The following is a 24,402-nucleotide window of genomic DNA, read 5'->3' on the forward strand; positions in this document are numbered from 1 at the left end:
GAGAGAGAGAGAGAGAGAGAGAGAGATGTTTGCATCTTGGAGAGGATGCTTTTCTTTGACTGCACACCATGCAAGCTGTTATTGGCTGGAGGTTACATCTCTGACTCCTTTGGGAATACTGTAACCACAGTAAACAACACACATATGTACATCACAGGCTGTTCACGAATGGACATGAAAGTTCAAAAACGTGTTCAGGGTTTTCATTTAATAAAACTCAACGTCTTCTGTCCGCTGTATTCAAACATCGCTTTGCCACATGTCTAAATTACACACTGACTGAAATGCCAAATAAAGTCTTTTGTCTTTCTTTTCTTAGAAAAGAAATATGATTGGGACATTGACATTCCTGCAGATTAAATGTACATACAATCACAAACACCAAATGCCCATTTTACTTGTTTGGTTAACGACCAACACAAAACTTCATCTACATACCAGGTCAAGATCCTTTACTCATCATATCAATTGTTATGGAAAAAATGTCCTCTTTTCATTCCCACCTATCATCCCCGCCTTCCCAAAAAGATCCTGCTGGCTAATCGCTGTGTTGCAAAAAGCCTGTTTATAATATCCAACCGGAATTACTGTGCTGCATTATCGTTATTAGTTGGATTAGTCCGATATGATTTCATCTGGTCTGCTGTGGTTGTGACTCACTCAAATAGTCTGTAATACATCCTCTGATTTCCTTGACGTTGCACACAGATGTCTACAAGGTTGAGAAAAGCAAAAAGAGTGTGGTTTTGTAACTCATGTTCCTTTGTTATATTTAAATAGAGCTTACTGTCTCCTAGTTATAATACACTATGCTTACTCATGTAATAAAGAATGTCACATCTGTGCATTATATAATGCTACAGCCTCAGGACCTCGTGTGAGAAAGACTGTAAAATACCAACCTCACCAGGACCCTCAAACATGGTTGCACTTTGAAAATCAGACAACAGATGAAATAGATGATTTTACAATACATCAAATGGTGTATATGCTGGCTTATCTTGAGCTGCGTACATCATTTGCTTTTTTTCTATTTTTTAAAAAAATGTTATTTTTATAAGTGTGTGGTCGAGCACCAGTATCATGTTACATGTCCTGTACATGTGTGGATAAAGGTGGATCTGATTCTTCACACATGAACCACACATGGTCTCCTGTATCTGTTGAATCCCGTAGTATAAACCAAAAAAACTTTGCATTTCTCATATTTTCTTGGCTGACTGAGACGTCATTTCCTTTTAGGTTAAAGTTTCTCGTACCTGCGCATTAATACCCCGACCCTTTCTTAAAGTCCTGTTTTCCTCTTTTGCACATTCAACTCATTTGTCGCATGCACGCACACACTCACAGACTCAAAAAACACACTCATATATACGTGCACCCATACCAGCACACACATTGGCCATATGGGTGCCATGGAAGTCTGTTCCACACTAACATTTTGTCTCCAGTGGAGCACTGTTCTTTTGTCATTCTCCTTTGTCTCCCTCTCTTACGTTGGCCTTCTCTTTGCCTCCGTGGCGACGGCTCCGATCAGCACTTCCTGTCAAACTGTCCGGAAGAGCACACTGTTCCCTGAGAAGTTTGCTTTCCATCCTTAGATCTGACAAAACAAAAGAAAATTCAAAAGAGTAAGTAATGTCTATCTGAGGCACAAATCAGTATATCGAAAAATGCCATAATGTGAAAAGCCGTCGTGTTCGATCCACCTGTAGCTGAGACTGTCTGCTGGCTCCCCTTCTCACGTTCCTCCTCTTCCTCCCCAGAAGAGGGCTCCTCTTTGTCTACAGAAGATATGTCTAGGGAGGCCAAGTGGGCCAGAGCCATTCTCTGGACAGCTGAAAATACAAAACTGAATATAAAATAAAGGAGCACAAACCAATTTAAACTCATTCAGGTCAATTCACCCCTTCATTGGATGATAGGTAGATAGAAGGTGTTATGTACAATTCATTCTAGGTTTAAATGGCAAAATAGAATATTATTCTTTTTGCCGTGAGTGCACCTGGTCGTTGAAAGCAGGCCTTTATAAAGTCCTGACGGAAATATCTGTCCCTTTAGCCACTAAATGCTCCATTATGTTCACGGTAGGACCTTTCTTGCGGAAATCAGGCAATGATGTGAGAGCAATGGGAGTAAATCAGAACAAAATGGTTGCAAGCCAGATAACAATCTGTGGAATTAAAACCTACTGAAGCTGAAGGGAGCTGCATATCGAGCAGATAACTGCCTACATGTTCATACTGGCTATGCCTCTCAGGTTGTCACATTGTTTTCACAATATAGTTTGGCTTACTGTCATCGGTTACAGCAACTCTCAGAGCAAAAGTGCCTCTCTAGTTGTCAGTTTCAAGCCTGTTTCAAATCGCTCCATAAATCTAAATATGTTGTAAGTTCAGGTGAGGACTCCATCAGGTTTTTAATAAATAGAACAACATCATCTGCATGCAGAGTGATCTTCGTAGCTGTCCTTGTTATAGCTATAAATGGATGAGCTTGAAGTTGATTGAGTCAGTTCATTTAATACAATTTCCTCCCAGACCAAATCTTGGTAGATCTTAGGCCATTCCACTCTCTTTAACATCATTGATGGATGTGGTCAGAAGTTTGATTTGTTGCACCTTTGGAGTGTACAGTGGAACATCACTGGCGCAAGGTGAGAAGTTAAAGTTAATAACATGTGATTATATCTAGTATTCTCACTTCTAAAATGAAGAGATAGTGTTTATATAAAGAGGCATTACGATACATTTTCAGTCAAACAATGTAGACATTTCAAGTAGCAACAGTAATGATTGGAATGGAAGATAAATCATAATATAATGTATACATTTTCACATGTAATAGTAATGTTTTTGTGTGTACTTATAATTGTGTGACGTTGGTTGTATCTGTGTATGTGTGTGTGTGTGTGTGTGTGTGTGTCAAACCATGTTGCATCTGTGAGCCCATCCTATAATCCAGGATGATCCAGAATGGACTCACAGCTGTCTCTGCTCCTAATCTCACATAAAACACATTCCCACACACAGAGACACATGCCTATCACTGTGTTTTTTGGATACAAACATATTCCAAACAAATACAGACCAAATGGCAGTTACCATAAAAGAATCAGGTCTCCCAAATCCTTTCATCTTGTGTCATTTGCTACGAGAAAAAAAAACAAAAAACACTTCTCTATAAAACACAGACTATAATAAATAGCAGGGCATTTACCTTTAAGTGAGGGTGGCTGGTAGGTTGACGTGTGAACCAGTTTGGCTTTCAAGGCTCCATTTTCCCCCAGAACCCACTGCAGAGGCAAAGCATTCAAATCATGGGATGAACAAATGTAAGTACAATGAGCAATCTGTGACAAGAAAAGTCATGTGACTATAGGCACAGATATTTATCGCCAGGAACCTGAAATGCAGGCAGCTTCAGCCATCATTAAGTCCATTGTTTACGCCTGAGCTTTTCCTCTCGTGACACGAAAAAGGCCCTTTTCGGATGAACTTCCCAGACCTGCCATTTCTCCAGCCGTCCACCCAGACACTCCTGGACTTTCCCACCGATCCTGGTTACCTGACCCCAAACATCTGTTCATATTGCTACATCCTCTGCTGTTGACACACCTGCTTCTCGTTATCTCATCAGCCCTCCTGCCGGTCTGTCATGTTGTCAGTGGGGCTCCAACCATCTGGACCTGTTGCTGCTTTATTGTGACTTGTTCCCGTATATTTACCTGTTACCTGTCCCTGCTCTGCTCATCTTATTGTGCCCTCTTGAATTGGTTTGACTGTTCAGACTGCCGTCCATGTCCAAGTCGTAAGCCTGTTCCTGACCACTGCCTTTCATACATTTCCCCTCCTCCTATGTTCTCACTGTATTGTGTTTGACTGCGTTTTGGACCTCAAACCTATTGCCTCGCACACACGCACACGCACATGATGGATACAGAATTTTTCGTGTTCACCCACTCTCTCTCATCCCAACTGATACACTCCTGCCTCCAATGCAAATATACAACTTTTCTAAGAATGCCTTTGTACAACCCCCACAGAACAAACCTGAGAGTGGAACATTCACTTTGTGAATGTGCTGTATATAACGCTTGATAATAAAAAAAAACAGATGGTTAAACAATTAAGAAGAAACTCACACACCTTACTCAAAAGACAGACTTTTCATTGTTTTCCTTGTGCTTTGATTGACAGTGATCCAATGGGCATCTCTTCCTCTTCTTAAATCATTGAACTTCGATGCAACATTGTAGTTGACTCCAGCGAGCCTTTGCTCTTTGATTCTTAAGTTTGTTTGGTGGATTTTAAAGTACCAAATAGTATATAAATATACCATATAGTATATAAATATACCAAATAGTGCAGACGATCGGATCTACCTGGTGAGGGCCAATTTCTTCCTCTGGTGATGGCGGGTCTGTCAGTCTGAAGAGAGTGGCTGGTGTCGGCCTCCGGCGTCGAATCTTAGCAAAGAGAGAGAGAGAATCTATCAAACCATTTGTGTATTTTTCCATGTATGTGTGTGCTAAGCAAACTCATAACACAGACAGCCTCAGGTGTGACAACAGTCTTTTATTAACTTGTGGTTCTTGGCATTACATCTGCGCTCTTTTATTCCGGGACGACTATCCCAAATTCATTGTCCATTGTCATTGTTCTTATGTTCATATATAATTCGATATATATATTTATATTTTACAAACCAGTTCAATGTTAATGTTGATGCTAAGTTTCTGTGTTCTACTCTGTTGTCTTTTGTACATCTCTCTTGTTCATTTGTATATCATATGCATTTGTCCGACAAGAGCAACGTGTAACTATAGCCAAATTCCATTTATGTACACACACACATGGTCAACACAATAAAGCTGATTCTGATTGCATGTATTGTTACAACTGGTGTATTGTACTAGTGCATTTGTTGGCTACAACCGGATGTCTCCTCTCAGGTCAACCACAGTGGGCTCAAAAAACAGATACTCTACATTCCAGTGGACGCCTTATGTTCCCGTAAGCAGAGTGAGTCATCGAAACCAACAGTTATACAACTGAAATAGTACTTTAAATCTCATCAGTCTGATGTGAGAAGACCATTATATAATGAAACTTTACAATAATATGGAATATAAAATTCTGTTTGCATTTGTTCAAATAGGTTGTTTCGTAAAGCACTTTGAGCTACATATTTTCATATAAAACATTCTTTATAATTAAAGATTGTTATTATTATTAATGATAACAATATTAATAGTAGATCAACACTACAGGGGCCATTCTACTTTTACTTTAAGTACATTTTGTTGCCTAATAAAACACCTCCCTCTAGTTAACAATAACAGCGTTATGAAATATACAATAGAGTCATCACTCTTCCTCTCTTTTGGGAAGTGTTATGGTAATAAGATTGTTGTGAGATACAAGTGGCTACAAATCCGATCACAACTGAGCGTGTAGGCATGAAATGTGTGGGCGGCTTTCACACTGGAGTAACTTACTTACTGCCTCTGCTTCACTCGGCGCCCTGGATTCATGCATATTCATCATTCCGGCACTAGAATTAGATATGCTGCCCGTTGTGGGGGAACACACTTAAATATGAATTACATGGCATCCAATTAGAGGTTAAAAATGTGTCAACATGAATATTTAAATGCAGTACTCTAAAAAACACAAGGGCTTTACGCACATAGACGGACACACGCGGCACCAAATGCTGTCAAAGGACCAAACCACAAGTTTGACACCTGTGAGAGCCTTTTCAGACACAGTGACCTTTTCTGAGTGTTAGCACGGCTGCCAGAAGGTCAGGCACCTACAGGGAACATAATATTTTCATCCGGTTGTTGTTGTGCATGTCTGAAAAGCCTGTCAATACCTGTGGGGGCTCAGTGAAGCGGCACCACACAACTGATTTGATTCAAATGTCTCAGCATATGCAGCTCGCTGGCACACAGGAAAAACTGAGTTACTAGTATTTTCATCTAAAGGAGTAATATTTTATCATTACTCTATTACCAATAAATTAGGAGCAAATATTTAGATTGTTTTATTTTATTAGCCTTTATTTAACCAGGTCAGAATAAAATGTATTGGAGTAAAACAGCGTGACCACGCCCACCACCAATCCTTAAATTAAGACTGCTTTAAGAAATCTAAAGTAGTTTAGGGAAGTACAAGTTAGGGAATCACAGAAACTTTCTTTTAGGGAGTTTCTCAATGACAACTGGCCTCTACACAAATAGCTTACCCTGTACAAAATCATGTATTAACACTTTTGTTTCAATGACAAGAAAGGTGCAAAAATAATTAGCCATTTAGATCCATGTAAGGACCAATAAAACTCACTTAAAATGAACCTTTGCATCCATCTTAAAACACAGAACTTTAAAAACAGACATAATGCTTTAGGTGCTCAAATAGTGTGCATTCGCTGAAATAAGCCAACGTTTTACACTCTCACGGATGTGTAACAGGCTGCATAACAGAGAATATCTGTTAAAAAAAAGTGAGGCCTATCAAGTAGTTCATTTTGGTGCAACCAGTCACACAACACCAAGCCTTGGCCAGTGAGAGTGGGGACAGCTGGACGAAACACTGTTCCAACTGTGCTTGTCTGATGTGTTTTTGAGAACTATCCAACAACAATTAGAAATACAGCAACTTACGAGACCCTGATTGCCACAGAAACTGCTAGAAAGAGCAATTAAAGCGGCACAGGACTGCGATTTGGTGCTCCAATCGTGAATTAATAATCATTGTTTTTGGTAGATACTGTAGGATGACCTTTACGGTTACCTGACATTCAACTTCAATGCGTTAATCTGGATGATTATAGAGCACAATGACAACACTTCCTGTCCTGAAGAGCCCTTCATCAAGAAATATCCACCTAACAATTAAGAGCATGCAGTGACGGCATAAATCCCTGGTTGTGTTCCTATAAGGCTTTCTATTTATCCTGTGAATAATCCTGTATAGAGTTTGACTTGATGTTCAAGCAAAGACAAATGAAACCCAGTGTTGCCATTCGACCTTTTGTTTTCCAGTGAGGTATTTCTAAAAATAGATGAGAGTTGATTAAAGAACAATATGTCTGATTTTCAAGCCTTATCAACCAGACAGCTTTGAATAGTCATGGAAGGAATGCCACACACACACACACACACACACACACACACACACACACACACACACACACACACACGCACACACAGTGTATACAAAATCAAAACAAATGATTATTTGGACTGATATTGCAATTGCAATATTATTTGGCTTTGTTTTTTTTTGACAGGATTATTCACATCAGAGCCAAACAAATTGTTCCTAAATGTGCAGAATAAGACATGCATACCAGGACATCTCTGCAGCGCCACAAATATTTTAATATTACACGTTCCGCCTTTAACAAATATTGCGCTGGCCATAATGCTATTTGATGGAATTTTAAATATCCGTGCAGCCCTGTTTTTTGTCAACAGGAACACTGAGTGTGCTTGTTTTGTAGAATAGGACCCTACTGGAGTTTAGAGCTGCTGGCTGTGCAGCAGTGAAAATGGGTTCTTGGCATTAGCTGACCTTGATTCAGGCCTCAGTCATCCACAGCTAATCTCTTTGGTTTTAATCAGTCATCTCCTTGGCTGATGACTTTTCTCTCTTCCCTTTTCTTATTTGCCTTCTGTCAGTTATCTTGCTTTCTTTTTCCCTCCCTCTTGTCCTTCTCAATGCTTTGTTTCTATTCATTCCGATCCCTCTTTCTACTTATCTACCTGTCTGTTTTCCCAGGCTTCTTGCCATTTTGATGCTAATTTTATGGCAGTGTTTTGGAAAGAACTTGGCTTACCCTCATACGCCCCATATAGCCTTCTGTTGGCTGCTGAAACACAGGTTTCAGTCGCCGTCAGTGCAATGTGCGGCAGCGTAAGCCTTTGAAAAAAGTCGAACAAAAGGATGCGATAACCTTGACCAGACATCACAGGGCTGTACGAGGAGGATATTGATGTGAAACCAACCTTCTTGGCACTTAAAGTGGCCTTGAAGAACAGCAACTTTGCTGACTCTTCAGTGGTCAGGCTCGAGTAAATAATTCATTAACATCTGAGCCTACTGGTGGTAGATGACAGGGCAGGTGGCAAGTGAAGTCAAATCTCCAGTGTGGTTTGGAAAAAAACAATGGAAAATAAATGCTCCTGATACGCTGCTGTCAAAGTCAATGAATGAATGAGGACCATGTCCCAGAAGTAACTGCAACATGCTGGGGTCAATTATTAAGAGTAGTGGTGTGCAGCATCCAAGCACTCAGAGTCTCATCACGCATGACGTGACCACGAGGCAGGTTTTCTAAGATGCAGCCTGCACAGCGATGGTGAGTTGGGAAATAACAAAGAGAAAGAATAAAGGCAGGATTTAAATGCAGTCTTCCTAAATCATGGATTATGAAATATATTGTTTTCATCCCGTCCACTGGATTGCTGGTATGTGAAGCATTAAGGAAATGTCATATATTTTCAGCAGCAGGTTACCCAAGAAGGAGAGTTAGCTTTGGTGGCTATAAGAAGACGTACACGCTGTGTTGTGACCTTTTGCGTGCTTTACCGAGGAATAATGCTGCTTTTACTCCCATTAGATCCATGGAAGATTATCCGTAATCTTACGAAATCCTGAGACGGCACAGCATCTTATAGAAAACTGACTGCGCTCACTTGATGCTGTCAAGGAACAGACGCAGTTTGAAATTCATGTGGAAAGGGTCTTAATAATGGAGGATTATAGCCAAAGTAATGTGAAACTTTCGCAGATAGTTTTTTTTTTTTTACAAATTACAATAAAAGAGTAATTCAATTAACATATCAGAAAGAGTGGGTTTAACCCAAATAGTGTTCAGACCAAACACATGGGGTTGCTTAATAAAGCAAATGAAGACACGAAGGGGTAAGTAGTCCATAGCCAGAGGGAGTGCAAGTTGGGCTGTAAACAGATGTGTGAGAAATATCTGAGTGCCGATAGCTCTTATTGACTCATTAGTTTATTTTTAGATGCCCCATGAAATCTTAAAACACTTGTGAGTAACTGAGGATATTGCATCTGGATATTACATTACAAGTCCTGCATTCAAAATGTCAGCTAAGACATGAAGCGGAAGATATGAATTAACTTAAAGCATCACTTGGTTGTCATTTGCTGGAGGAATTGTATCCAAAAATGATCTCAGTGTTACCTGGATGACCTTTATGGGCATCCATCCTGCACAGGTCGACATCATTCCTGTTCACACTGCACTATTTCCCCAACATAGTTTCTGTCCGACCTTGTCAGCATGTTTCAACAGCATTTGGTTCAGCACACGTGTCAGATAACGACTTTTACGTATGTTTACGTGTCTCACCACCTCCAGGTCCCATATGACTAATGGTGTGACCTTCTATAGTTTGTTTCACAGATGTGGTCAGAGCATTATTACTCAGGCACATAATCTCATTTTTAATTTTACTAACGGGGCTTTATCCCCCTGCTTCCTCCTCCACTCCTTTTGAAGGGCAGAGAGATGCCTCATCACTTTTAAGGCCTCGAAACTGAGGCTGCACAGCTCAGCTTAATCCCAGTGCTGCCCACACCCTGCTGCCACAGATTTATACCCATCAAAATAAAGAGTTCTGCAAAGTGGTGCGAGACTGCTTATGTAACTGTCTGTCTGATGCTACAGAGGAGGGCGACACTCACTTCTGTGGACTTAAGAAGTCAGGATGAAAGTTAGGAGGAAGCAATCTGCATCATCGCTTTTTTCCAATTACGCCAGCTCACTTGAACCTAACGGTCTAAAAGCGGCGTGGTGGGATGTTTCAAGAAGCACAAAACGCACTGGCGATCCCGGAACATGCTTTTTCTCTATGACCCGAGTTTGACCTCAGTCTTTCACACACATACACACCACTGCACGCTATCGTCATCGTGCACGTAGAAGGACCACCAAATACCGCCACACGGCCTCGCGCGCTCACCATCTCCACCTGTAGCGGGTCCAGCTGGGTGGGCACGGAGGAAGGCACGGAGAACTGGATCTTCCTCCTCGCATCCTTGTCTGCCTCGCGCTCCATCACGTCCGTGTCTGCGGGCAGCAGCGGGTCCATGGCATCCAGCCTGTCACCTCCACAGCCGAGAGCACCTTTGTCCAACAACAACAACAACAACAACAACAACAACAAAAAGTCTACTTCTGATGGAACCGCGTGCGTAAACTGTAAAGCTCCCCAGATGACGAAACAGCATATAAGTCCCACCGGTCCTCTGGTCTCTGGATTGGACTCTTGAGTTGCGTTCTCTCTCTCTCTCTCTCTCTCTCTCTCTCTCTCTCTCTCTCTCTCTCTCTCTCTCTCTCTCTCTCTCTCTCTCTCTCTCTCTCTTCTCTCTCTCTCTCTCTCTCTCTCTCTCTCGCTCTCCCACCGTGTCTACTGTGTTGTGTGCTGAGGAGAGAGGCAAGCCGTGAGTATGCGTGTGCGTGCGCGTGCGCGTGCATCAGAGCGTGCGGGAAGCTTCGTGATGCTTTCAGTTGCCGTCGGAAAAAAACATCACGACCAAAACGTGCAGTAACTGCATTGCAGAAGTGGTCGAGAGATCAGTTTCCCTGGACATAGACTGAAAATAAGATTCTGAACAGTGTTGAAATTAATGAATGCATTTCCCCCTTCATGGTGTCACTGATGAACCAATAAATACAACAAATACGCCCTTATGATGTGGGTGTATTGGTAAGGTACGGCCTGCACAAGAGTCCGCCATGTAAAATAAATAGATTCATGGGTACTTAAATTAAATGGGACCCAGTAGGATGATTTGATTGCGTTATAAAAAAGAAGCCATTGTATTAAACACTGTGTTATCAAGGTAGAGTACAACAAAACTGCTCTATCATATGTACTGTAAATACATAAGGGGTACTCAGTTGGGAAATCCATTGCCATGGCAACAGCTTCCCTGTGTGTGTGTGTGTGTGTGTGTGTGTGTGTGTGTGTGTGTGTGTGTGTGTGTGTGTGTGTGTGTGTGTGTGTGTGCGTGTGTGTGTGTGTGTGTGTGTGTGTGTGTGTGTGGGAGATACACACATTCATATGCTATATATTGCTGCAGGTTGGCAGGTTAACAGCATGGTGAAGTGCTATAATCTTGTACATTTATTTAGCATTAGATTAGAGAGAGAGAGGAACAGGTGACAGAAGGATGAAGAGAAGGCATGGACAGAAACAGGCATGGAAAAGATTAACTGTTCATTGTCCTTCTGGCTATAAGTAAATACTTCCTCTTAGCCCTAATGTTTGATTGGAGAGAGGGTCCCATGCTCTGGATTCCTGCCAGCTGCAGGGAGAGTTGTTGCTGACTGCAAACTCAGACCTGCTGTAGGAGGTCTTCAGATTAAATATAAAACTTCCACCAAAAAAAAAAAAAGAACAAACTGTTCATGAGCATTTGCAACACTCTGTGTCTCACCTGAAGGTGTGATATGAAAGCTAGAGAGAGAGGTTTGCATTTATTTAATTATCACAACATCCCATAATACTAATAATCACTCACATAAAATGTTTGGATCTGTAGAGAAATAATCTAAAGGATTATAGTAGTATGACCACAAAATATCTGTAAAGAGTAAACCATCCGTTATCGGTGACGTGGAGAGCGTTGCTCTCTCACACACTGCCTTCTTTTATTCCAACACTAGGAGGCGCCAACATGCTACACAGTCCCTCATGGTTTACTGCTGTTCAACAGACGACATTTATATTTTATGGAGAAATACATTACAAGTCCTGCATTCAAAATGTCAGCTAAGTAAAAGTACAAGTGTATTAACATGAAAATATACTAAAAAGACTGAAAGTAAAAGTTCTCATTCTACAGAATGGCCCATTTCAAATTATTAATGTATTAATATCGAAGCTGGTAAAGTAGACAGTGTACAGTAGCATAGATATAAGTGTGTAATAGCACATAATGACATGCTGTTGTTGAAGGATCCAGTCTCATGTGTAGTGACACATGAGACTAAAGACACTGAGGTGTCTTTAGTGACCTGCTTGACCTGGTTGTAAGTTGCCAGATGTTACCGTTTGACTTGTGTTACTATATCTGTGGATTGACAATCCTTGTATTTGCTTCGCCGCACAGACGTATAAAACAAGTTTTTTGTTTCCACCGACAATCAAACGACATTCGTGCCACTCAATACACAGAGAACAATAATTACATTTGGAGTTATTCCAATGTGATTTTGTGGCTTTTATTTCGATATAAAGTTTAGAAAAGTTAACGGTCAAAGTTATAGAAGATGAGCAAACCCTAATATTTTGGGGGACACAATGTTTTGTTTAGTTTTGAGTTCAAATATGAACCATTCAGGTCATTTAAACCAGACAGTAGACATGTCAAATAACACTATCAGAGTGTCTCAATCTACAGGAATTAGATTGAAAACTGTTTTGAAAGATGAACATACACTCATTCACAGGATGACATCACTTCCATTTCTATTTCTTTTCCACCGGACATGTACTGACTTTTTATTTCCAGTAGATGTCCCCCACACGATGCTGGAGAAAGGACAACGACAGAGCGTCCCTGTGAGCTCAACTAAACGACTGACTGATAATGTACAGATAACTGCATTATTTCAAGGTTACTTATGAAACCAAAGACCGAGCAGATATGACACAAATTCCAAGTTTCACACTTGTTCTGAACCTTGAAACTCTGCTTGATGTCAACATGTTGCTCTATGAAACCACTCAGCTGGACTCTCAGGTTTGAATTCTTAACATTTGATTTCATATTTTAAAAGCACAGTTTTGTCATTAATGGTTAATAAAAACTAAAAATATTAATTTGGTCACTATAGTATTAACACTCACCTGTGAAATGAATTGCATGATGTGCAGTAACATGCAGCATGAAAACCTCAAAATTCTAAAATCAAAAATAATCAAAATATTATTTTATGGGAGACAGACATACATCTCCACCTCCTCAATAAACAAAACGTTGTGTGCATTGTCTTCATATTGTTACTTAGAAAAGAACGCATGCCTTTATAAAATATACACCGTGGAGACTAAAGAACCCTTTCTGCATCAGAATGTCTACAATATGCTTTTTGACCAATACACCGAGTCCAACAATGGCCATTCTTCACACGCGTGTCCTTCAGGACGAGAACACAGGGGCAACATGTTGGAGCGTGACCCCCGGCTCTGAAAAAGTCTTCATCTGGACAACCATGACCAGAAATACATTGATCTAATCAGTCAGACATGTTGATTGTTTCACTGAAAATGAGGCAGGAGCCAATAAACCGTTCTCCACCAGCGTCATAATAAGCCTTCTATTTTTTTTTTTTAATTCCTATTTTCCTCCCTCTCTCTCTCTCTCTCCTCTCGTCCTGCCCCATCTTCATGGCCCCTCTGCTCAATCTGTGCCTCAGCCACCTTTGGCACCAGCCCGCCCACCGGCACCTGTGCCAGGCCTGGCAGTCCAAACCAAGACGCTCTGTTTGGCTCAGTTCAATTGACTCGTTTAGGCAATTGCACCCTGACTCTGATCTTCATGGCGGGTTCCTTATTTATCGCAGGCCTTTGTTTGGAGGCAGTTTGCTGTCTTACCTTGGAAACACTGATCATGACATTTTTATATGGGGATCTAATTGTTCATAATGGCCTAATTCTTCTAATTATTATCGTCAATATCATTTGTAGATTTTCTTTATCCAACAAAATCATTAGCCTATAAGTAATCCTCTCACAATCCAATATTATTTGGATGATATCATTCTAAAATTGATCATAATAGGATTGCTATAATTATTTCTCTGAGGGGATTGTTTGCCTAAACCTTATATATGAGATTAACCCCGTTTTCCCCAAAAAATGGAGGCTAACAGAAGCTGTCTGAATCCAGTGCGTTTTTTTGTGTGCCATTCACTGCTTATTCCATTTTCTCTTTCAGCTCAGTGACAGATGGCGAGTCCCTCTCCCCCAGGGGAAGCCAGTCTCTGTGAATGCGGCCGCATGTCAATCACCGGCTCTCATGTGATGGCTCTTGCCAATGACGTGCCAGCCATATGGGCCTGGCATCAGAGCTGGTATGTAACCCACCCAGTCCTGCCTCTGAGGTGCCACACGGATCCCTCCACGCGTTTGGTGCTGGGGATAGCAGCAGCAGTAGCAGCAGCAGCAGCAGCAGCAGCAGCAGACAGAGCAGGGCGGCACGAGAGGAGAGAGAGAGGAGAGAGAGAGAGAGAGAGAGAGAGGTGTGAGAGCACAACAGCGCCTCATCTGCACAAGTATCCGTGCGGGGCGTGTGGATGTGATGCCCACCCGGAGCGAGATGGTGTAAACAAACCCGCTTTGCCCCGTCACTGAGCTCCACCGCGGAGGTAGGTTGCACATCTCTGATCAGATACGAGAATACCACATATGGATCAAAATTGTTTTGTTGTTGTTGTTGTCTTTGTGTCTTATTGCCTGCCTGTTGTATTGAGAGGGAGGAATTAGAGTGGCAGAGCATTTATTCATGTTTTTCTCTGAAATCTCTCGCATCTTTTTCTGGCCTGTGCCGAAATCGCTTTTAATCTCTTCATTGGGCTCTTTGTCGCCGCACGTAAAGATCTAACGACGTTTAATAAGTATATTTCGTTCAAATGCATCTATACATTCACATTGATCCCTCAGAGATATGGTCTGGCACTGTTGTATTCATAATTTGCATCGTATCGTAAAATAAGCACTGGAGAGTAGAAAGAGTTTTAATTAGAAAACATCAAGATGTGTGCGTGTGTGTGTGTGTGTGTGTGTGTGTGTGTGTGTGTGTGTGTGCGTGTGTGTGTGTGTGTGTGTGTGTGCTTGTGGGCACGACGCGCGTGAGCGCACTGTGGGAGTATAATTCTCCACAGAGATACACAGGCTAATTGACAAGGTATTGGTTGGCATTAATTACATTGTGCTTACAAGATTAAAAAAAAGACGTCCTAGGACTCCACACGCACAGATGAGCTCTGAATACTGGAATAATCATGAAGATGTTGGGATGTTACAGCTTTTTTCTTTACAACATTTTGCTTCAATAAATAACGCTTCTGTTTAGACAGATTTATTGGTTAATCAGTGACACCATGGAGAGGGAAAAGCATCCATTAAGTGAGCTTTTAAACGGATAATGATGTTAACATATTACATTCAAATCTCCCCGAGTGACTCTTTAAATACAACTTTGATAAACACCAAATTAAAAGCGCCAGTAATAGAATTAAAAAGCTCGATCTGAAGCACACTTCATCGTTTTCTTTTATTCTATCTATTTTATGCTCATCAGAACGGGTTAAAGTTCAGCAAAGCAACATGTCAGATATCGACCTTGCGGGCTCGAGGGTCCAACATGGACCTGCAGAGGTTCTGGTCCTGAAGGCCCATTTCGACATTGATTTCAACAAAAAATATGTGTTTTAATCACAAAAACTCAAATGAGCTCTTTTGGGGTTGGAGTCAATTTATTTTAAAGCGGATTGAATGCAAACAAAAACTGTTCATTCAGAGGAATACAGCGTGTGGGACCCAGTGGTCCAGAGAGGCCTGGCTGTGCAGGAATTCCTCCTGGTCGGTAATTTACAGGACGGAGGGACCCGCACCCGTAATGCGTCCCTGGGGGACCTGCTGAAGCAGAGCACCGCTCCCTGTGCCGGACTGCTGCGGGGCACAGGCCGAGGGCTGGCCCAGACTGTTGCTTCACGCCATCAAATAAAATCCGATTTTTATTTGATTGTTTTAATAAAAGACAATTCATGTTTTGTGGAATCTTTCTTACGGCACTTTTTTTTTTTTTTTAAATAAAAAGCGGGAAAAGATCAGCATCTTTTAAGGCCCCATTCTCCAGCTCAGCCTTAATTAACCGGATTCGTGTCAGGATGAACATGAACATGACAACTGCAATCTCAATTGAACATATAAATAGCACAGGCCGTTTCTCTCATTCATTAAATAATTTACGCATTATTAATTGTCTATCTCGCCTTAATTGTTTGGGACATCCAGCAGCCTCTACGGCCTTCAGGGCGTTCGCAGCAGCACACAGGCTGCATGGTCCAGATAAAGTGTGTAAAGAGGACTGTGTCTCTTGCAGGTTGCTTTGCCACGATGTTGAGTCGTCTGTTCAGCGAGGTCCTGCCGGACGTCCAGAGGCTCGCAGCTGATTGGGCGGAGGACAACGAGCACGAGGAGCGCAAGATCAAGGACGAAGCTCACGACGACCTCCGTGATGACGACATGGACGAGCCGCTGGAAGGCAGCAGCCGGGCCGATTCCGAGATGGCCTGCGACGATGACGAGGATGATGAGGCCGAGGAAGAGGAGTGCGACGAGAACAGCGGCGACAAACCCAAGAAGCGCGGCCCAAAGAAACGCAAAATGACGGCGGCGCGCTTGCAGCGCTCCAAGGTGCGCCGGGCGAAGGCAAACACGCGGGAGCGCACGCGCATGCACGACTTGAATTCTGCGCTGGACAGTCTGCGCAAAGTGGTGCCATGCTACTCCAAAACCCAAAAACTCTCCAAGATAGAGACTCTGAGGCTGGCCAAGAATTATATATTGGCCCTTGGGGAGATTTTACGCAACGGGAAGCGGCCAGATGTGATGGCCTACGTGCAGATGTTGTGTAAAGGCCTGTCCCAGCCCACCACCAACCTGGTGGCAGGCTGTCTGCAGCTCAACACCAGGAACTTCCTGACTGAACCGTGTTCGGATGGAGCCCGCTTCCACGTGCCCAGCTCCCCGTTCTCCGTCCACCCGTACTCCTACCGGTGCTCCCGCATGTCCAGTCCTCACTACCAGCCCGGAAGCGGCGCGCTTAACGTGCGGGGCCAATCCTACGGGTCTGGGTACGAGGCCGTGTACCCGCCGGGTGGGACGTCCCCTGACTATAGCAGCCCGGACTACGAGCCCACGCACAGTCCGCCCGTGTGCATGAACGGCGGCGGGCTGTCCGGCAGGCAGCAGGCGCCCTCTGAGGCCGACAGGAACTACCATTACTCTATGCATTACTCCGGGCTGAGCACGTCTCGGCCCAGCCACAGCATAGCGTTCGGGCCCTCGGGAGCGCGCAGTGGCGGGTCGCACTCGGAGAACATTCCACCTTTCCAAGACGTGCACGTGCACCACGACAGGGCCGCCCCGTATGAGGATCTCAATGCTTTTTTCCACAACTGAGCCCTCACTTGTAGACGCGTTGCCCTTCTAATGACAATCCTATATAGCGTGTAATGTTGTTTGGGAAAGAAGAGAAGCTTCTGAAAGGATGAGAGATGGAGTCCTCTGATTACCTTCTGTGTTCTGATGTCATCCCTATACTGTTGTACATCCTATCAACGTGTGTCCAGTAATATCCTGTATGCAGAATGAGTGCACTTGACATAAAAGATGTATAGGCCTAAACGTGTTATGACACAAACAGCAGAAATAAAAATAAAAGTTTTATAACTGTCTGATATGATCGAACAATTATTCTTCTGGACATCATACCTTTCTGGTTGTGGGCTTATAGGCCTGAAGCAGTGGCTTTTTCATTAAATAATAAGAAATAATCAAAGAAAATCTTGTCTGAAATGCCGTCATCCAGAGTGTTTGGCTGCAGTTATCATTACAAAATGATACTGAAAACAAAATGGATACTTGTTTCAACGTGTCAAACATGTTTTCAGTTACTTATCTTTTGTTTGTTTATTAAATCAAGCTTCAAATTCACCTTTTGAAGGCTCGAAGCTGCAGATCCAGTCTGCATCATTTAGAGATGACAGAAATAAAAATACATTTTCAGGTAAATATATTTTTTTATTTAATGTAAAATATCACACTGTCTATTGTGCTTAAGATTTGTATTAGTTTTAGCTTTACAATTAAGAATGTATATAGACTGTATAAAACTAAATATTGGCATGGATGATAGGAGGCACATTGCACACATCATAATTTATTTTAAAAATAAGTGTCACGGCCTAGAGCGTCTAAAATATCTGAAGAACAGGAGAAAAAAAACACTAAAGTGCTGTGAAGCTCAATTAAAGAAAATAGTTGCTCTCAAAAAAGCCAAGTAACATTTGGCAGTTAAGATATGAAACACAATTTTCAAGGGGCACATTTAAAACAAAATTAAAACCCATGACAAAAGAATTGTAGGCCATTTTTGTTTTATTCTCACACACACGAGTTTGGACATTCGTGCAGCGTTGAACTTAAGTGGCTTTAATTAGACTTAACATTCATACGGACTTTACCCTGCCAAATGTGATAAATGTATGTTTCCTTAGAAATCACCTCAGGGTGAAATTATTGAATTAGTGAGAATGAGATGCTATTATTCAGATCAGATGGACCTGATCTGCAAAAGTGTCTGAACAGTAAATACACAACAACACATGTTTCTGTCATAACCAGTTCATGAGTGAGTTGCCACAAAGCAATTTAGATATTTAATACATATTTTTCTTGTTTCAACAGAAAACATTGATATAAAACATTATATACATATCAATAGAAAAATCAATAGACTTACAAGCACAATTCAAAGAAAACACACAAATGTTCAAGATTCAAAGATGTTTTTACTGTCATATCCATACAGACAGTTATTCGATATAATGAAAAATGTATTTTGCTCGGTCCTTCTACACAGAATTACAATAAACTTAAAGTAAAACATAAATAAAAAAAGGCACAAAATATAAAAGATATAGCGACATAAAAGGGCAGCTGGAGCTGTTCACCAGCATGTACCATTAGTTTAATGTGTTCTTTGTTATAAGTCTCCAGTACATTTGAAAATAGATGAGTTAGAGAGAGCAAAATGCCTCCAGAGAGATCAACACACACACACACACACACACACACACACACACACACACACACACACACACACACACACGCACAAATTTTCACATGAAAGTGCTCAGCTCGAGAAAGTGGATTGGGCCTGGTCACATCAGCATCTGTCAGAGTTCCCATGTGAGTGTAAATAATACAATTATCTTGGTGACGAGTCACACATTTAAGCAATCCATTGAAATACACGAGTGACCTGATCCTGAATCCGTCAGACCAAATGTATTTTATTGGAAAAGCTGATATTTTTCTTCGGTTCTGGAAATGTCAAATTCAGGCTTTTCAACATTGCGATACCTGCATATTCCTGGTAGTTTAACCTCTCTTTATATATAATATTTGACACTTTGGGTTCATAGGCTCAATAGGTCACATTATTGGTGATTTCTCAAATCAATAGTGGGAACAGGCTCCATCTTTGGACCGCTGCCCTGGGTCCCATATGTTGCTGCTGACGTCCAGGGGAAATCAGCACCGGGCTCTGCAGGGTGGAAACAGCCCCATCCAAGAAAAAAGGAATAGAAGAGACGTAAGCAGATTCTACATGGCAAGGACTTACACTGTGAAAAATAGGCATTCATCATGATCTTTTTCACATTCTTAATTTAAATTAATTGTTGCCTATATGCTCATCTGACTCATTACATCATTGAAACAGTTGGGCACAGGTGCAACACCAGGTGAACCGATGGCCCGGCCCGCTGGTTTGAAACGAAGAAGCAGAGCCATAAAGGACTTACACATCTAAACACACACACACACACACACACACACACACACACACACACACACACACACACACACACACACACACACACTCCAAAACTACTGATAATAAATACACTAATAAATACACTGTTGTCATTTAATTCCTTTTGTTCTCAAATATAACAGCTTTGCTGTCTTTAATATTAACATGATGTCATTCAACAGTTAGATTTTTGTTTTAAATAAATTAGCTTATAGTTTAAGTGGGTAAATACAAAGAGGAAGTGAAATTAGGGAATTATGAGTTTTTATATTTTGTATTTATACTATTGTGAAATCTCAAGAACATTTATCATTTACAGAGAATTATGAATTCATTTATATGCTACAAACTGTACGTTTTTTTTTAAAGGTAACTTATTTCTTCCTTTTGGCCATCGACTCCACGGATATCATGTATTAATTAGACACTTTGGTTTCGTCAAATTTAAGTCTCGGATGAAATCCCAGATGGAGAGGTTTATACTTTTGTGTTAATTACATCATCTGTGGACCGAGTCAAATAATTCAAACGAAAGATCCCCCAGACACTTGTAAGAGTGCAGCCATTTTAATATTTAAACCTCTTTGTGTATCGTGGCAGGTTTAGGTCACCGTGACATCTGTTAATACTGACAAATCTTTCTTCCCAGCATCCCTCTGTTTCATGACTGGTCCACTTTAGGACAAGGTGGGAGAGAGAGAGGGAGAGAGAGAGAGAGAGAGAGAGAGAGAGAGAGACACCTTTCTGCTTTCACTTTCTGCTCTCACCTCTCAGTTAGGTCTGTTGGTGAGGAGGAGCGGCGGCTGGCAGAGGACTTGATGGCGCAGCGCGTTGCCAAGTCGCTAAATGTCTGAGCACCAGTAAAGCCAGAGACCAGTAAAGCCCACCATCACCAACCACGGTGCCAGCTGCGCCACGTGGCAGCCAGGCGGCCCCTGCCAAAGTGGCCCTTGTGGGAGGGACCCAGTATTTCTTTCCTAATTCACTCAGCATCTGTTCATTATTCTCCGCCGCTAAAGGAGGCTGAGTGTCCAGGCGCGGCCCCGCACAAAAAGAGACCTTTTTTTTTTTTTTTTTTTTTTGCTTCCGGTCACGCACCACAGACAACTAAACGGATTTGTCCGCTGTGTTAAAAACGTGTCCGTTGCTTTTGCAGAAGACTTTTAAACTGACTGTCAACCCGTGAAACTCACCTGTGGATCCAGCCTCATTTAGATCTTTTTTTTTTACCCTACGCATATGATTATTATTGGCACAATTGTTATAATTGTCGTTATTAATACAGGAACAAAACGAAGACGCAGTGCATATCACCCTTGCAGACATGGATCTAAACGAATCCTTTTATGAATTCCTTGTTTTTTTTACTCATATTCTTCCGAGTTTAGACGCTCACTTAAGTGGGCGGATATCATCATATGACGTAATTATAGGTATTCTAAATATCCATGACAAATTGGGCGGAACTGAAGTCTATAAAATCAATTAATCGGGATCCTATTCCAGCGTAATTGTTTGAATGAATGTTTATAAAATACCATGCAATTACTGTAATTAAATAATCCCACAAAGAGCTCCATTTAACTACTTTAAAAATGATCAACTGATGCTCTAAAATCGCAGCAATACGCAGCACAAAGTAGGCCCAGGCCTACTGCACATAAATCTCCATCTGGAGAGTGTTATTCACATTTATCAGATTAGGTTAACATTTATCGGATTAATTATTGGGATTAATCTCGAAAAAACAATATTTCATGGTACTAATCATAAATATATTATAAAGCGATTTGTTGAGTGGGAGTGGACAGTGACAGAGGTGGGAACCACAAATAAAGCATCAGAAAAACTATTTGAATATTAAAAGATGAGTGACAAAGTCCCAGTCTGTGTGTTTGTGAGAAGAGAGAGAGAGAGAGAGAGAGAGAGAGAGAGAGAGAGAGAGAGAGAGAGAGAGAGAGAGAGAGAGAGAGAGAGAGAGAGAGAGGATAAAGCTCTATGATGTATTAAGCAACATGTTTTATGTGTCACACATTCACCTATTTTTTTTACAACACACCAGTTGAAGAGAGGTCAACAAAACCCCCCAAAACCCACTTAGACGAGCTTGTCTGGGTGCACACGAGGCTAAATTTGGGAAGTCACCTCCACCGCAATGGGCGTCGGGTGCCACTGCATCATGCTCACCCGCCCTGCACCCTCCCATCATCATCACCACCCTGCCAGCCTGAGCGCCACGCCCCAGGTCTGTGAAGAGAGATGAAGCTGGCATAGGGGGAAATTCCACTGCATCTGGAACAATGGTAGTGTGTGTGTGTGTGTGTGTGTGTGTGTGTGTGTGTGTGTGTGTGTGTGTGTGTGTGTGTGTGTGTGTGTGTGTACTTGCTAAATGCCCATCCCTGCATTAACTGTCTTTGTGTGTTACAATGGGGAGAAACATGCAGAAGGTGTGAAGGTATCAGACATCACTGTAGTTTTTTGGACACACACACAAACACACGCACACACACGCACGCACGCACACACGCACACACACACACACACAGACCAAAACTTCCCGTTGAATCCAAAAGCACAGAGCCCATGAGTGAAGATTTGCCATGTTTGATATGTGTGTTTGCCCCAAGTGTGTGTGTGTGTGTGTGTGTGTGTGTGCAGTGTACAGTCTGTGTTGTGCATGGTAAGGTATAGAGGTTGTTGTCACTCTGCACAGATGGTGGGAGTTTTTTTAATTTATTTTTGAGGGTGGGGGATGAGGACGAGGGGGGTGTGAGGCAGAGGAAAAGGGAAAGGAGAGGCGAGGCGAAGAGGAGGGTTGCGTCTCTGATGCTGCCATGCCACGGTCACGCGGGCAGCAGTAATTGGCCTCCATATTGAGGGGTTTTGCGGTGCTGCGGGGTGGGCAAGCTCCCAGCTGGACCTGTCAGATGGTATTCAATCCAGCTCATTGCCCTCGCTCCTCTGCTCCTTTCTCCTCTCTTCCACTCTGTCTCCTCTCCTTCTCTGGCATGTTTGCTTCTTTTTGTTCCCCATCTCTCGCTCCCTTTCTTTAACGCACACAAAAACATACATTACCTCCTTCTTTTCTTTCATCCAGCACCCATCACTAATTTCTCTTCCCACACAGCACTTTTACAATCCCGGCATATCGCCCCCCCCCCCCCCCCCTTCACCTTTCTCTTCTCTTTACTTTCTTCTCTACAGTTTTGTTTCTCACTCGTGGCACGTGGTCACTTCTATCTAACACATTCAACTTCTTAAAGTACATCACACCCTCCTCGCCTGGCTCTTCCATCGCTGGTCACCCACACGCACACACACACACACACACACACACATACACACACACACACACACACACACACACACACACACACATTTACCACCCCTGCAATTGTGTCTTCCTCTCTGTGTCTGCCATATTAGAGTATGTTTCCACTGAAGACACTGCAGTCCAAGAACTGTCTTTTTTTTTTTATTTATTCAGCGCAGTATAGTAGAGACTTCTTGCCAGATGAGGACAACGGTTAAATTAGAGGTCAGGAAAAAAAAGCTGGATGGCTCTTCTAGTCTTTTCAGTTGAGTTATTTTTAACATGTTGAAACTGGGACTGAAGTTAACTGAGAACTAACTTGTTGGCAAAGACAACTCTGTGATGCGGCCGTTGCTGCTTTTTCTGATGAAACGGATTGAAATAGTTGCCGTGTACTAATTTGCAGGCCTGCTGCCAAGTGTGGTGTTATCAGGACACACGGACGGTGATATGGACGGGTTCATTCTCAAAGGTGGAGCACAGAGGTGATAGCAGTAAGAGGGAGGTGATCTCTTTTCACCGAACAAAATCATGGAAATTAAACAAACAACATTTTCTCTGAACCCATCTAACAGCATTGCAACGCACTGACTGCCCTTATATTACACCCCCTAATATTATAATGATCTCCAAGAGGTTGTCATGTAAATTATACGACTTAGAATAGGAGATAAGCAAAACAAAACCCCAACGATAATTTGATAAAAAATGTAATATCCACAATATTAAAGTATAACTTGTAAACTTATTAGTGGACCTTAAACAAGAGGAATATACTGTAATGCTTTGCAGTCACTGTTAGTTGTCAACATTTCAGAGGATTTCGATCAGAGGAATTAAAGAGGAAGTAAAGAAAAATAAAGACAGGATATAGTACAAGCTGTCTCTCGAAATATGTTTTTCTGTCATTCTGTGTCTATTATCTCACTTCTTATTGACTCTAATGAATCCCTTTTTTACATTTCATGTTTTTTTAGTTGAACCTTTCCATGAAATAAAAATAGTTACTTAATTTAAACAATTGTTTCGCTATAGTAGAACATTACCATCTATATATATATATATATATATATATATATATATATATATATATATATATATATATATATATATATATATATATATATATATATATATGCGACTACCTATAAATATTGTACTGTAAATGCAATTGGTATCTGCCAGGTGTCAGGTGTGTATCTGCCAGGTGTATTTAAAGTTCAGTGAAAATACCCTGGTTACTGTCCATATGTCTCCATTACGTCCCAGATGTAGATACTGCACTGCAATACCACATAACAGGGAATTGTAACAGTAATTCAAAGTAAAAAGAAGTTAATGGCAGAAGTAATAGTTTTCATGTATTTTAACTGCCACACGTCGCATGGAATGAAACTGCCGTTTTCATAAATAACGGAATAAAAATTCTAA

General features: G+C 41.7%; 2 protein-coding genes across 2 annotated transcripts; one reads left to right on the plus strand and one right to left on the minus strand.

Annotated features, from left to right (window-relative positions):
* Window positions 1–12: 12 nt before the first annotated feature.
* Window positions 13–10,329, minus strand: LOC137789639 (protein phosphatase 1 regulatory subunit 1B-like). Its single transcript, XM_068583377.1, has 5 exons — window positions 10,004–10,329; window positions 4,385–4,468; window positions 3,220–3,295; window positions 1,710–1,838; window positions 13–1,603 (listed from the first exon to the last, which is right to left on the minus strand). The coding sequence occupies exons 1-5, from the start codon at window positions 10,130–10,132 to the stop codon at window positions 1,470–1,472; spliced, it is 552 nt and encodes a 183-aa protein (XP_068439478.1). The 5' UTR covers window positions 10,133–10,329; the 3' UTR covers window positions 13–1,469.
* A 3,236-nt stretch (window positions 10,330–13,565) lies between these two features.
* LOC137789171 (neurogenic differentiation factor 2-like) lies at window positions 13,566–17,576 on the plus strand. The gene is made up of 2 exons (XM_068582441.1): window positions 13,566–14,418; window positions 16,158–17,576. The coding sequence occupies exon 2, from the start codon at window positions 16,172–16,174 to the stop codon at window positions 17,237–17,239; it is 1,068 nt and encodes a 355-aa protein (XP_068438542.1). The 5' UTR covers window positions 13,566–14,418; window positions 16,158–16,171; the 3' UTR covers window positions 17,240–17,576.
* The last annotated feature ends 6,826 nt before the right edge of the window (window positions 17,577–24,402 follow it).

The sequence above is a fragment of the Clinocottus analis genome, unplaced genomic scaffold (assembly GCF_023055335.1).
Source record: "Clinocottus analis isolate CAN_PGR_092001 unplaced genomic scaffold, fCliAna1.0.p SCAF_19, whole genome shotgun sequence".
Lineage (NCBI taxonomy): Eukaryota > Metazoa > Chordata > Actinopteri > Perciformes > Cottidae > Clinocottus > Clinocottus analis.

Coding starts and splice junctions, on each gene's coding strand:
- LOC137789639 (XM_068583377.1), bottom strand. CDS start 10,132: ATGGACCCGCTGCTGCCCGCAGACACGGACGTGATGGAGCGCGAGGCA. Junction 3,296..4,384: donor AAGAAATTGGCCCTCACCAG/GTAGATCCGATC, acceptor TTGCCTCTGCAG/TGGGTTCTGGGGGAAAATGG. Junction 1,604..1,709: donor GCAGACAGTCTCAGCTACAG/GTGGATCGAACA, acceptor TTGTTTTGTCAG/ATCTAAGGATGGAAAGCAAA.
- LOC137789171 (XM_068582441.1), top strand. CDS start 16,172: ATGTTGAGTCGTCTGTTCAGCGAGGTCCTGCCGGACGTCCAGAGGCTC.